General features: G+C 38.3%; 1 protein-coding gene across 1 annotated transcript in view; it reads right to left on the reverse strand.

The window, feature by feature from the left end:
* LOC150091168 (integrin alpha-PS1-like) overlaps positions 1-14,938 on the reverse strand; it is a 552,996-nt gene that overhangs the window by 332,217 nt on the left and 205,841 nt on the right. Inside the window, exon 2 of the mRNA XM_090388878.1 lies at positions 6,542-6,669. Coding sequence (XP_090245004.1) covers positions 6,542-6,669 — 128 coding nt within the window. The remainder of the gene's footprint in view (positions 1-6,541; positions 6,670-14,938) is intronic.

The following is a 14,938-nucleotide window of genomic DNA, read 5'->3' on the forward strand; positions in this document are numbered from 1 at the left end:
GCACATAAACTTCATAGGTCTATCTTCGGAACCTAAAATGCAGCCTTATTACCACTCACTAAAGATCATCAGTAAAATAGTTATTCAGAGGCAGTATCAGAAAAACAACTTTTTAAAGCCTGCACTTTTGCAAGATACACATCCACAGAGAATGCCAGGAAACCAGTATTTTTCCTCATAATCACACCCATTGGCATGGCAAGATGATAGACATCAGTATGAGGTCACTGAACCTCCAGCAAAAATAATTGAGAGTTCAAACTCTGAATAAACTTTAGTCAGAGTTGTTACTGCCACTTTATAACATGCCAAAATTTCAAGTTCTTCTACTGCACTACTAATATTATATTTTATTGCACTGGGAAATGCAGTAAAATATAGTATTACAATGTTTGTTTTTTTACTTCACAGTAAAACAGTTTCTCATAACGTTCTAGTGCCTTCATAAAATATATAAATTTCTTTTGAGTTTAACTGAGTACTGTACTTGGATTTAGTAGACAACAGAAAGTGATAACCATTGATCAAAAGCCAGAGTAGCCACCATTAATGACCCACAGAGTACACTGAGAGTTAAAACAAAACGTAAGAGTAAATCACAAAGGTATCCTTAATGAGTTGACAGAACTGAAATAAGTGCAGGACCAATGATCATCAAAAACACTCCATAGAATAGGTTATTCTGGTTCCAGCAATGCATGTAACCACTTACCTCCTTTTTTTTTTTATTCAATATTGCTATACATGTCACATGATAATGTATTTCAAAATGTCGAGAGAAAAGAATTATTTCATACTCCACACACATATTTTCATATTCTGGTTTTTTTTTTTTTTTTAAATTGGCAGGATATCCATCAGATCCTTTAACAAGCAGGGAAATAAATTACATATTTCATAAAATGACTATCTGAATCCACAGTATAGAGTTTATTTTGTCAGAAATACGTATTTTAAAATTGTGAATTGCTTCTCTGCAATTGCCATCTAATTATCTGACATTCTATCTTATAAAGTTCTTCATGTACATTTCTAAAGCAAGTCGCATACTGGAGCTGCATATGATAAAGAATATAATAAAATGGATATAAGACACTTTTGTATATATATATATATATATATATTGGGATATTAAGTTTCAATTCTTCATTTGTGCAAGCCAATTCTTGTGCTATTTCCCATATTGCTATATGAGTTTTTGCTTTTGAAAAGTGCTCAGAAAAGTTTAATTTTAAACCCAAAGTTAATCCCACATCAAGGTAGAGTGTCAACTTTTTCATAATGACTCTACAGATAATTTTTTTTGTTGTTGTTCTTGTTATTATTATTTGTAATAGTCAATTGTACTGTTTTGTAATAATCCATATTTGTGCTAACATGAGAAACAACCAGTTGCAGGGGTCCTGTATTATTACATGGCTTCTCTAACTGGATAGGTGGAATAGGACTAGGGTATGTCCCTAGTCCCTGGCAAGAACATCCATTTGTTTCCCTCGCCAATCTTTACCACCCTTCTCTGCACATGCTCCAGCAGCACTACCACATCCTTCCTAAAATGAGGTCTCCAGACCTGTATGCAACACTCAAGATATGGACTGACCATTGTCCTGTACAATGGAAAAATTACCTCCCTCTCCCCACCAGAAAAATTCCTCTATATCACCGTTAATTGTTGAAGCTAATCATAAAAAAGGCACCTAGTGTCAATGGGAACTATCCATATATTAAAGCAGGCAGCGAAAGAGATATAAACATTTAAGCCATAATTATGAGAGTCCACAGGGACCTCACTTGGAGTAAAAGTTGGGCCTACAGACTGGTGATGTGCAAATGTATCCTGAATTGACAAAGGCAAATCAAAGGGTGATATAAATAATTACTGGCCTGTTCACACTTGTCTTCTGTTTTAGAGAAAATAATGGAGTCACAATTAAAGAAGTTGTGCAGGACTATCCAGAGAGGAATACAGTTATACTGCAGTCATAGCATAGATTTATTAAGGGAAAGTGTACCTTGTCTGACCAATCTGATTGGACACTATGATGAAGTAACAAAAGGAACTGATGAAAAAAATTATTTTTAATAAATAATATTTTTTAAATCACATACTTAGATTTCAGAAATGCTTTTGACTTTATTCCATATAAAAGATTACAGCACAAATTAAAACAGTGTATCATAATTATTATTATTAGCTATATGGTGCAAGGAAGGCTGAGGCTTATGCTGCACCAGCCAAAAAAAAAAAATTCCCGAGTTACCCTGAGAGACAGAGAGAGAGAGAGAGATAGAGAGAGAGAGAGAGAGAGAGAGAGAGAGAGAGAGAGAGAGAGAGAGAGAGAGAGAGAGAAAAAAAAAAAAGAGAATCATGATGATATCCAGCTCAGAACCCTGGGTGTGCCAAGCCCATACTCACTAGATGTGAGCTAGGGATAGAAAGATGGTTAAATGGGTGAAGGCAGAGTGGTTACCAATGGGCATCACTCTTCTTGAACTATTGTTATAAGTGGAGTTCCAGGGTATTAGGACATGATTCTGTGTGCTAACTTTTTGATGTTACTTTTAGTGCTAATTCTAAAAATCCAAATCGTTTTTACCTATCATGTAACAGTGTTTTTTTTTTTTTTTGTATACACACATGGTATGCATACTACTTCCTTTGTGACTGACAGGAGCCGACCGGGCTAGCCGGGTGGGTAAAGTGCTTGCCTGGCAACCCAAAGGTCGCGGGTTCGATTCCCGCCCCAGGCTTGGATCAAAGTACTGCAAAAACCGTGGGAGGTGCATTATGGCCACAGAAGCCTATGCACCAACAACTACCAAGAAAAAAAAAAAAAAAAAAAAAGTGACTGACAGGTATTGATGTGCCCAGACTTGTTCAGACCTACAGGTCAGGTAGCTGTATAAACTTGATGTTTCTTCTGCATTCAGTAGTTTTCTGGTGTAGTCATCACAATTTTTATATTCTGTCTTTTGATGACGACAACTCATAGGTTGTGATAAAACAATGGCAGAATATAAAATCATTTATGAAAAATATATGCTTAAATATCTTGAAATTAAATTACATGACCAAAATTAAAGTTGCCCCCCCCCCATAAAGTGTACCATACATGTGTGGAGGGCTTACAACTGCAGAAATCTGGTAAAAATGAAAGTCGTGACATTTGCCATTTCCCATTGTGCAGTGGGTACCTCAGGATCGACCATATTAATGACTGCTATTTTATTCCATAATGTAGCAGGTTATAAAACTAGTACCACCTCCACCAGCTGTTCATTTACATTAGCATTAGCATTAGTAGAGGCATTTGATGCAAGAAAGCAAGCTTATGCAGCATCAGCCAAAAAAGAAAAAAAAAAAAAAACCCACTTCCACTTCACCCCTCTGTTCGTTCAAAATACCTGTCCAGCTGAGCCTTAAACTTATTTAGGCTATCAACCTCCACCACAAGGGATGGAAGTCTGTTCCACCAACCAACCACCCGCTGGCTAAAGGCAAATTTCCGCACGTCTATCCTACATCTGTCTTTCCTCAATTTGAATTTATGCCTTCTCAGGTGATTTTTCTGAGCTAGAGGAAGAATCCCATCAGCATTGAGCATGCTTAAACCATTCAAGGCTTTATACACCTCTATCAGATCACCTCGCTGGTGCCTAGTCTCCAGACACTGTAATTTGCAAAACTTAAGCCTTTCTTCGTAAGAGCCCCCCTTTGTTCCATTCACTAATCTTGTTGCCCTTCTCTGTACTCGTTCCAGCAGCTCTACATCCTTCTTGAAATGAGGTCTCCAGACCTGTATACAGTACTCTAGGTGTGGCCTGACCATCGCCTTATACAATGGAATAATCACCTCCTTATCCCTGCTGGAAAAATTCCTGTATATCATTGACAATACTCCATGAGCTACTCTTGCAGCCCATCTGCACTGCTCAGAGAACTTCATATCTGCCTGCACAACCACCCCCAAGTCCCTTTCATTCTCTATCACTGTCAGTGTAGTACCACAGAGTTGATACGTTGCTCTGGGGTTGCTGTTTCCCATGTGTAGTACTTTACATTTATCAATGTTAAACTTCATTTGCCACCTCTCAGCCCATCTGCTCAACCTTTCCAGATCCTGTTGCAGCAGCATAGTGTCAGTAGTGTCCTTGACAACCCTGCCAACCTTTGTATCGTCTGCAAACTTGGACATTAAGCCCGATATACCATCATCAATACCATTTATAAATACAGAAAACAATAATGGACCCAACACTGAGCCCTGAGGGACTCCACTAATAACATCAGTCCACGATGAGCAGTGTCCATTGATTACCACTCTCTGTCTTCTCCCCATCAACCACCCCTTTATCCATAGCAGCAATTTGCCTCCAATGTCACACTGCTCCAATTTGTGTAGCAGTCTTCCATGTGCAACAGTATCAAAAGCCTTTCTAAGATCCAAGTATATAATATCAAAGTTATTCCCTGCATCCAGTTCTTTTGTGACTGCATCATAGTATCCAATCAAGTTGGTCAGGCAAGACTTCCCCTTAACAAAACCATGCTGTGTCTGAGCTATAACTGAAGTCTTGTCTAAATGATCCTGCAGTGCTTCTTTAACCAGTGCCTCCATTAACTTTCCTGGAACAGAAGTTAAGCTCACAGGTCTATAATTACTTGTGTCAGCCTTTGATCCTCCTTTGTGAATTGGGGTCACATTTGCACATTTCCAGTCTATGGGTACCTCCCCTGAGTCCAAGGAAGCTCTCATAATTATGGCTAAGGGTTTGCTTACTTCCTTTGCTGCCTCCTTTAATATAACTGGATAGATCCCATCCACCCTGGGTGCCTTTCTTGTGTTTATCTTCAACAGTTTCTCCTCCACTTTACTCCCAGTTATTTCAAGATTCTGTAGCTTACTGCTAGAGTTGAATACACCTCTGGCATTCCCCTCGCTGAATAACTCCTCATGTGTGAATGTCGATGCAAAATATTCATTTAGTTTGTTAGCTACCTGAGCAGGATCATCAACACTTGACCCATCAATATCAAGTGGACCAATCTGATTCATCCCCTTCCTTCTAGAGTTTACATAAGTAAAGAACTCTTTGCTGTTTTTCTTTGCATCCCTTGCCAAGGATTTCTCGTAATCTGCCTTCGCCTGCCTAACCTCCTTTGTAACTTGGTTGCATATCAACTTGTATCTATCATAGGCTTCTGTGTCATGTGTTAATTTGTATGTATCCCATGCATTTTTCTTCTCTGCCATATGCCTCATTAGTTCATCTGACATCCATTTTGGCCTAAACCTTGAACAATATTTCTTAGTTGGTATGTAAAGCCTAGTAGCTTCCAAGATAAGTTCTTTGAATGCTTCCCATTTTGAATTTGCTGTTGGTAACATCATCAGTTGGTCCCACTGTATAGAATTTAAATACTGTCTCAGTCCATCGTAGTCGCCTTTACGGAAGCAATAACCCTTCCCTTTACCCCTAATGGTAGTTACCTCTTTGATACATATGCCATTAGATGTGATCTAGAGGATTATATAAACTATTGTGACAAAGAAATCACAACTCTAGATCACTGTTGTTTACACGATGTAAACTTAACTATCTCATGAGGGATTTAAATCTACCTCAAAATGTTTGGTAGAACTTTCAGGTTCAAGATTGAAATCCATGAATCTCCTGGCCCTAGAAACAATCTTTTCATAGCAAACACTGTGAAAAAGAATTGGCTCCCTTTTTTCCAAAAAGGCTCAATGATACATTGTAACAACATTCCAGCTGGTATGAACTTTGTTGGAATTTTCTATCAACCAGAGTGAAGGCTATTTATTGATTCCTTGTAGCAGCACATCAAAGGAGTTCTCCTTCAAAATGGAAACAAATATGCATCCATTCCTATTGCACATTCAGAACACTAGAAGGAAATTGTGAAAATGTTAGGCTCGTTGGAAAAAATTTATTACAAGGATCGTGGTTGATTAGTGTATGGAGAGTTAAATTATTGGTCTGATACTTGGCCAACAACTCTGTTGCACTAAAATGCCTTGCTTTCTCTGAGAGGGAGATAATAGAGCAAGAAATAAACGTTGGGAAAGGAAAGTGTGGTTAACAAGGCAGTCTTTGATACCAGGTTCAAAGAACATGAAAGACGAGCCACTAATAAACTGAAACAAATATTGTTACCACCTCTGAATACAAAGCTAGGTTTAAAGAAACGGTTCATCCAAGCCCTGAATAAAAAAGGAAACTGTTTTGAGTATGTTTGCTCTAGATTCCCCTTGCTTGCATACAAAAAGAAAGGAGGAGAGAGAAAATTTAATATGGCCGGGGACCTATTTCATCCTTAATCCGATCCTGGGCTGGTACCAATAATTATGCTTTAATGAATCAATGACCCCATTCATTGTATCCATGTTGCATCAAGAGCTGACACAAATGATTTTTTTTTTTTTTTTTCAAGTGAAAACTACATAAATTTGTTAAGTTCCTAGTTTTTCAACATTACATAAATACATACTAAACACAGATAAAAAGCACTATTAACCTGCTTCTGGGTCAAACCTTAGCTGCTCACAGTCTTGCACTTCTGTAGATATTCGGCATCGGTACACTGCACCTGATTTATTTCTTGGTAAATCTAAGGGTATGGCTTTAGGAGCTCCTACCAACAATCTGAAAAAGAGTAATCACTTTAATATTATCTTTTAATATTTTTAATAAATAATTAAATACCTTTCAATAAATAATAATCTTTTAATATTTAACTTTAATATTTTATATATTTTTGCAATTAAATATTTAAAGTAGGTTCCCAGCATCGGGGAGTATCAATACCTCCTGGAGTTTGAAGGGACAGTATGCAGTATTAATAATGACTTGAGGTTAAGTAGTACATGGTCTAAGCCAGAACAGAAATTTACAAGGTATAGCAAAGAATTTTAAGACTCTCCACCTGCCCATCTGTATTGTAACTGTTTTTGATAGTGGCCCAACTCATTGAAGTTTTTGTTGCTATCAGTTTTGCAACATATCAACGTCTTGGTTCACCTTATGCCAGTGTATTATGTCTATACATGTGTGGTTCATGGGTAGATTCACATGTTGTGCAGACTGAAAAAGGCAGAATAACCCAGAAGCAAACCCTATTCCCTCAATGGAGATCTACTAGGTACAGCTATAACTGAGGTGACCTTTAAGAATACCACCAATCTCTTAAGAGGATTCAAACCCAGAGCAATGAGTTTCAAGTTACAAAATCATTTGTAATTCATTATACAATCACAGTTTTAAGTGTTAGACCAATGGATGGACTACCTGGGCAGCTAGGAGTAGTTGTTGCTAGGGCCAATTGCATTTGTAGCATTTCTGAAAATTTGTTTTTTATATGATTTAAGATTTCAGTGAAGGGGAACACATTTCACCACAATAACATAAAAACCCACACAATTGCAGTTATCGGTATTATCGCAAATGCAATAAGATCGAGTTTCCTACCCATTTATTATTATTATTAGCCATATGGTGCAAGGAAGCCTGAGGCTTATGCTGCACCAGCCAAAAAAAAAAAAAAAACAAACAATTCCCGCATTACCCTGAGAGAGAGAGAGAGAGAGAGAGAGAGAGAGAGAGTGTGTCAGAAGTAGAAGGGAATCACCAAGAAAGCAAGAAGAGAAGAATGATGATATCCAGCTCAGGATCCTGGGTTTGCCAAGCCCATACTCACCAGATGTGAGCCCCTGGGGTAATTAGATGCACTAATAGAAAAGCCCAATAAACCAGAAAGTGAAAATTGTTTTTACTGTTTTATGGTCGTGACCTCCAGAAACTTGCTTTAGAAAAATATCACAAAAGGCATTCAAAATTCATTTTTATAATGGGAACATATGATAACGATGAAAGGATAGTGCAATTTCCATTATAAATATGATCTTTTGGAGAGAAAAATAGCTTAGTAATATAGTGAAATTTTCAACTTCCAAGGACTTGGAACGAATTACAAAAAAAAAAAAAAAAAAAAAACACCAATGTGCTATTGGATTCACATTACGATATTTTCACGATACCTCCAGTTATTCCTACGGGATGTAAAATATGCCTCCAAGATTTTTTTAAGTTTGCACCAGCCGGCAAAAACTTTGTAAAGTCGAATTTCTGTAAGTTGAGTATTACTTAAGTCGGAGAGTTCCTGTACAGTGAGATTATGGCATCCCCACAAGCAAATATATAATAAATTATCATTAGGACACTATAGGACTTCTTTTCCACTTGTCTATACTACTTTGAGAACTTCATGCCCGAAGGTATTTCTCAGTGTCATTCAAGAAAATCAAAAACAACAGCCTCCAGTACTGATCCACGGACAACCCCACTTCTTACACACTGACTCAATCAAAAGTAACCATTAATCACAGCCCTCTACCTCCTGCCCTGCAATCCATCTAATAATTTTTCCTGCAATTCCAACATGTTCCAGCTTTTACAGAGTCCTTCCTGCAGTACTGAGTCAAATGTTTTGCTGAAATCCAAATAAACAATGCTGAAATTATTTCTTACACCCAGCTCCTGAGCTACTCCGTCAAATTAGCTTACCAGGTCAACCATGTTGTGTTTCCTTCTCAATTCTTTTTGTATCCAAATGATCCTGTACTGCACTCTTGATCACTGATTCCATAATTTTTCCTACCACTGAAGGCAGTAATTACTACTCACTTTACTCTCTGAATCACCTTTAAGTAATGTAAATACATTGGCAATACTATAATCCAAGAGAATTTCTCCCAAGTCCAGAAAGACAAGACCCTCATAATTCATCTTGATAGTTCCCAATGCAGTCTCTTGCTGCCTGTCAAAATAAAAAAAAAATAAATAAATAAAATATGTGCCATCAATTCCATTCTTCGGTCCCAAAGAGGAACTCATTCCTCTGAGCTACACATTCTCAATAGTGGCCTGACTCATGAACCCTATATTTTTGGAATAAGTTGCCTCCATATATAGCTGAGGCTGACAGTTTTGGTAAATTCAAAACTCAGCTGGATATTTACCTATATGAAGAGAGGAATATACAATTAGTTTAATTTTTTTTTATTTTTTATATATTTTTTTTTTAAATTTTATTATTACTTTTATTTTTCGTTCATTATTTTATTTACTGTATTTATTATTTTTTTTTTGGCTGGTGCAACAAAAGCTTGTGGCATCCTTGTACTATACGGCTAATACTAATTAGCATTAGCATTAGTAGAGGCATTTGATGCAAGAAAGCAAGCTTATACAGCATCAGCCAAAAAAAAAAAAAAAAAAAAACCACTTCCACTTCACCCCTCTGTTCGTTCAAAATACCTGTCCAGCTGAGCCTTAAACTTATTTAGGCTATCAACCTCCACCACAAGGGATGGAAGTCTGTTCCACCAACCAACCACCCGCTGGCTAAAGGCAAATTTCCGAACGTCTATCCTACATCTGTCTTTCCTCAATTTGAATTTATGCCCTCTCAGGTGATTTTTCTGAGCTAGAGGAAGAATCCCATCAGCATTGAGCATGCTTAAACCATTCAAGGCTTTATACACCTCTATCAGATCACCTCGCTGGTGCCTAGTCTCCAGACACTGTAATTTGCAAAACTTAAGCCTTTCTTCGTAAGAGCCCCCCCTTTGTTCCATTCACTAATCTTGTTGCCCTTCTCTGTACTCGTTCCAGCAGCTCTACATCCTTCTTGAAATGAGGCCTCCAGACCTGTATACAGTACTCTAGGTGTGGCCTGACCATCGCCTTATACAATGGAATAATCACCTCCTTATCCCTGCTGGAAAAATTCCTGTATATCATTGACAATACTCCATGAGCTACTCTTGCAGCCCGTCTGCACTGCTCAGAGAACTTCATATCTGCCTGCACAACCACCCCCAAGTCCCTTTCATTCTCTACCACTGTCAGTGTAGTACCACAGAGTTGATACGTTGCTCTGGGGTTGCTGTTTCCCATGTGTAGTACTTTACATTTGTCAATGTTAAACTTCATTTGCCACCTCTCAGCCCATCTGCTCAACCTTTCCAGATCCTGTTGCAGCAGCATAGTGTCAGTAGTGTCAGCATAGTGTCAGCAGCATAGTGACAACCCTGCCAAGGGTTGTCAAGGACACTAATAACCCGTTCTTAAAGTGAAACAATGTAGAAAAGTAATTTATAATCAAATAACCTAAGAACAGTGAATCCATTTCTGGAGATATATCTCCAGAATATCTGGAATAGAATCCATAGAATACCTGGTGAAATTCTATTGATAAAGGGATGGTTGAATGGTATTGGTATTTCTGGCACAAGAGCTACTAGGGCCATATTGCACCTATAACAGTATGGAGGTGAGACATGGTGATTATAGAATCATGTCAGAGGCTATCATATAGCTGTATCCCTTTTAGGAAGCAGAAAAAATCTGGAAGATATGCATCATTGCCTATAATGTGACGAAGTGTTAAAGGTTCTTGAAGATTTTGTAAAATACTGAATGAGGCTTTTCAGGCATCAGTGTATAGCATACAATCAACGAGAATGTGTTTGATTGTGAGAAGAGAGCTGCAGTATGTACACTTTGGAGGATCGTCTCCTGTGAGTAGATAAAGATGGGTGAGGTGACTGGACAATTCTCACTCTCGCGATAGGAGGACTTCTTCTTCCTTTTCTGTTTACACGGAAACTGGAGGCCCATAACTGTGGTTCAGATTTTATTTGAAGGAGCTTGTTCTGCAGTTGAGCTTGCCATAGAAATGTCCACTGTTCCTTACATACGTGTCTTATACAGGATCTGTAGTCATCTGTCGATATTATATTGGATGATTGTTTTGCTGCATAATCCGCTTTTTCATTCCCTGATATTCCAGTGTGGCCTGTGATCCAACAAAAGATGACTACTTGCTGGTGTTCATGGATATGCATCAGCTGAGTTTTTATTGTTGTTATTACAGGATGTGTTGGCAAGGAAGAATTTTGCAAGGCTAAAAGTGCACTCTGAGTCTGTATATATTACACTTTTTTGAATGGACAGATGGAGAATGTTCTAAGTCAAGGTTGATGGCACATAATTCTGCTGTATAACTGCTACATTCTGTGGGCAGGGAAACAGAGATGGTGTTATATAGGTAAGACAGCTGCAGCCCCAACTCCACTTTCAGACTTTGATCCATCGGTGTACACTTTTGTAAAATGTCGATAAGTTTGTGTGTAAGCAGTATGGAGTTGCTGTATAATTGATATTTGCAAGTGAATGTTTTCCCCAGTTTAGGAAATAGCTGTCACAGGATGCTTTAATAGAAGACCATGGAAGATCTGCACTGTTTGAATCTTGGAGAACTTTGTCAAGATGTATATTCTAGGTCTGTGATAATGCCTGCAATCTGATGCCGGTAGGTTGAACTGCTCTAGGTTTATTTCTATAGTGCATTGAGAACTGTGGATCATTAAGTATTGGCCTAATGGGGTGAGTAGTTAAGACTTTGAATTTTGGCCGCATAATTCAGGAGTAACATCTTTCTCCTGAGTCTGAGGATAGGTTCATGGACTTCAATATAAAGACTTTGTACTGGCAACGTTCTGTAAACACCTACAGCAATCCTGAAGGCAGAATGTTGAATAGGGGGAAACCATGCTAGCATGCTTTCCCTAGCAGAATCATACACTGGGGCACCATAATCAAGGCGAGATCTGATTAGGGCTTTATACAAGTGAAGTAAGGTGTAACAATCTGCACCCCATGATGTAGAAGAGAACTCTTAGTAAGTTCATTTTTTTCTGGCAAACAGTCCATAGATGTTTAATGTGTTCTGAAAAGTTCAATTTATTGTCAAAAATCACACCAAGAAGACGAATGCTGTTCACAACAGTGATATGTTGGTTTCTTAAGTGTATTTCAGGATCTGGGTGCATTTTTCATTTGTTACAAAAATGAATGACACTTGATTTCTAATAAGACAGTCAGTAACCATTCTGTGCCATCCATAGTTCGATATTATTAATTGATGTTTGTAATTGCCTCTCAATAAAGCTCATATTTTGCGAACTGCAAGAGACAGTCAGGTCATCAGCATAAAAGGTATGAATTCACTGTATTGGGAATAATTTTAGTCATTTGGTTTATTCTTATTGCAAACAAGGTTGCACTAAGAATAGAACCCTGAGGGACTCCTTCTTGTATACATGTTTTGGAAAGGACTTGCCGATAGCGAACTTCAAAAGGTCCTCTGCTGTAGGAAATTCTGTATGAAGTAAGGTAAGTGACCTCTCAGATCCAGGGAATGAAGATCTCTCAGGATACCAAAACACTAAGTGGTGTCAAAGGCTTTCTCTATATCGAGACATGCCATGACGAGATGTTTATTTTGAATAAATGCATTCCTAATATTTGTTTCTGCTTTGATCATGAGATACAGGGATGATCGGTTTTTCCTGAAACCGAATTGATTATTGGATATCATGTTTTGGGAATCAAGGTACCATGTTAGTCGACGGTGTATTATTTTTTCTAGGGTTTTACTTAAGCAGTTGGTGAGAGAAATGGGTCTATAATTATTAGGAATAGAGAGATCTTTCCCTGGTTTGGATATTGCCAGTACAAAAGAGTGATGCCAGAAACTGGGGAATGAATGTTCTACAAAGATGCTATTATAGAATGTCAGTAGCGAAGATAGTGATTTATTATCTAGATGTTGTAGCATTATGTAGTATATTCCATCAGGGCCAGCAGCACTGTTCTTTGCAGTGGATAGAGCCTCTTGAAGTTCTAGAATAGTGAGTGGTTGATTGTACCATAGAAAGGATTTGGTTCTGAAATTCAGATGGGATTTTTCAGCTGAAGTCTTAATCTTCTGAAATGATGGTTCGTATGCCGTTGATTCAGATAACTGTGAAAATAATGTGCCTAGGGCATCTGCAATCTCTGCAGGAGTAGACAGTTCCAGCCCATTCCAGGTGATAAGTGGGGACGACACGGGGGGGGGGATTTTCCATTTAATTGCCTGAATTTTTTCCATATAATTCTTACATCATTATTTTTATTAATTTCAGTTGTGAATCGAAACCAAGAATCTTTTTTGCTTTCTTCCTAATATGGCAGGCCTTAGCTCTAAGTTTCTTGTAGTTTATAAGGTTCACAGTGGTAGATATTTGTGGAATAAACTCCACACACGGTTTTTTCTTTTTTGCATTCTTATTGGCCTCATTCCACCAATAGTTTCTGGTTCTACGGATGCCTGACTGTGATTGTGGGATGGCAGTAGATGCAGCTACTAGGATCTGTTTTGTAATATGGTTGGCAGCTTTGTCAATTGGATGATATTCAATGGCCCTGATTGTCGAAGGACACATGTGAAGCGTACTTTGTCCAATCCGCTTTGGAAAATTTCCATTTTGTGCTGGTTTCTGAAGTTATACAGTATGAAGTTTGTATTTTACAGATTACTGGGTATGATTAAAGAGGCCTGTGCACTCTGGATTCATTATTATCAAAACTAAAATTACTCAATACTAGGGAAGAGGATCGGAGAGCAGATGGATAGGTCTATTGCAGAGACCGTTCCTGTTGGGAGGTGGAGATAAGTTGGTGAGACAGTATTTAATATGGTTAGATTTTGTCTGTCGACAAGCATTTCAATGAGTTGTCCTCATGCGTCTGTATTGGGAGATCTCCACAATGTATTGTGTCCATTGAAGTCGCCCAATAAACAGAAAGGGGTTGGCAACTGCAGAATGAGATCTTCAAGTTCTTGAAAAGTACAAGGATAACTGGGTGGCAGGTAGATAGAAACCAGTGTTAGGCTAATGCCAATCGCTATTCACACGGCAACAGCTTCAATGGCTGTTTGTAGCGGAATGCATTTACAAGGGACTCGTGAGTCCACGAGTATGGCTACCCCTCCATGAGCATTAGTGGTTGCAGGTCTGTCTTGGCGAAAGAGAGTATAATTTTTTTATCGAGGGAGACAACTGAGGTGTTAAATATGTCTCCTGTAAGCAGATTCCAATTGGATTATGGTGAATCATTTCATGGATGTCATCAATATTGCTGCAAAAGCCTCTGCAGTTCCATTGTACAATGTTTTTCATTGTTTGGATTTAAATGGAGAAGCTGTCTGTCTGCTTTTTGGAAATCTGTTTCAGGCGGTCGACCTTCATTTTCTCTCTCTTTGAAAAAACAGGTCTAGTATCTATTTCGTCTTCTGGATGGATTTCCAGAATGGTTTCATTTTCTTCTTGATTGTGAGTCCCATTTGTGTCCATAGCGAAAGAAGATTCAGCATGCTGCTTGTTAACGGGATCAGAATTTTCTCTTTGTGCAGGTCTTACGGAAGTTGCAGGAGCAACAGGTGGTATCGTGACTGGCATGTTACTAGATCTGTTTGAAGTCTGTTGCTTTAAGGACTGTGGTACAGAAGAGAGTATAGATCGAGCCCATTCAGAAATAGAGATGCTTGGTGGTATTGATATATCAGTCTGAACAGATATTGTATGAAATCTTTTGGCAGCATCAGCATATGTATGTTTCGACATCAGTTGCTGTATTTGTTTTCTTGCTTCTGAAAATGAGACTGTTTTTTTTTTCTATCTTGTACTTCTGGATTTTATTTTCATACTTCCACTGGTCACATGTTTTAGAGAAGGCTGGGTGGTTGCCTTTACAATTAGGTGCAGAGTGAGGACTGTGATTTACTATCAGATTGGGCATGCTCCTCCAAGCCACAGTTAGGGCACATAGCATCACCTTGACAGACTGTTTGGGAGTGTCCGAATTTCTGACATTTATAACATCTTAATGGATTTGGAATATATGGGCGAATGCGGCAGTTCAGATACCCAGCTTTCACCGATGAAGGTAGGTTTGGTGAACTAAATGTCAGTATGATGATGCTGCGAGTTGGGATAAGTTCGCCATCTTTCTTCAGCATAATTCT

This window comes from Mastigoproctus giganteus, chromosome 1 (genome assembly GCF_048544385.1).
Source record: "Mastigoproctus giganteus isolate SK-2022 chromosome 1, ASM4854438v1, whole genome shotgun sequence".
NCBI classification, from domain to species: Eukaryota; Metazoa; Arthropoda; class Arachnida; order Uropygi; family Thelyphonidae; genus Mastigoproctus; species Mastigoproctus giganteus.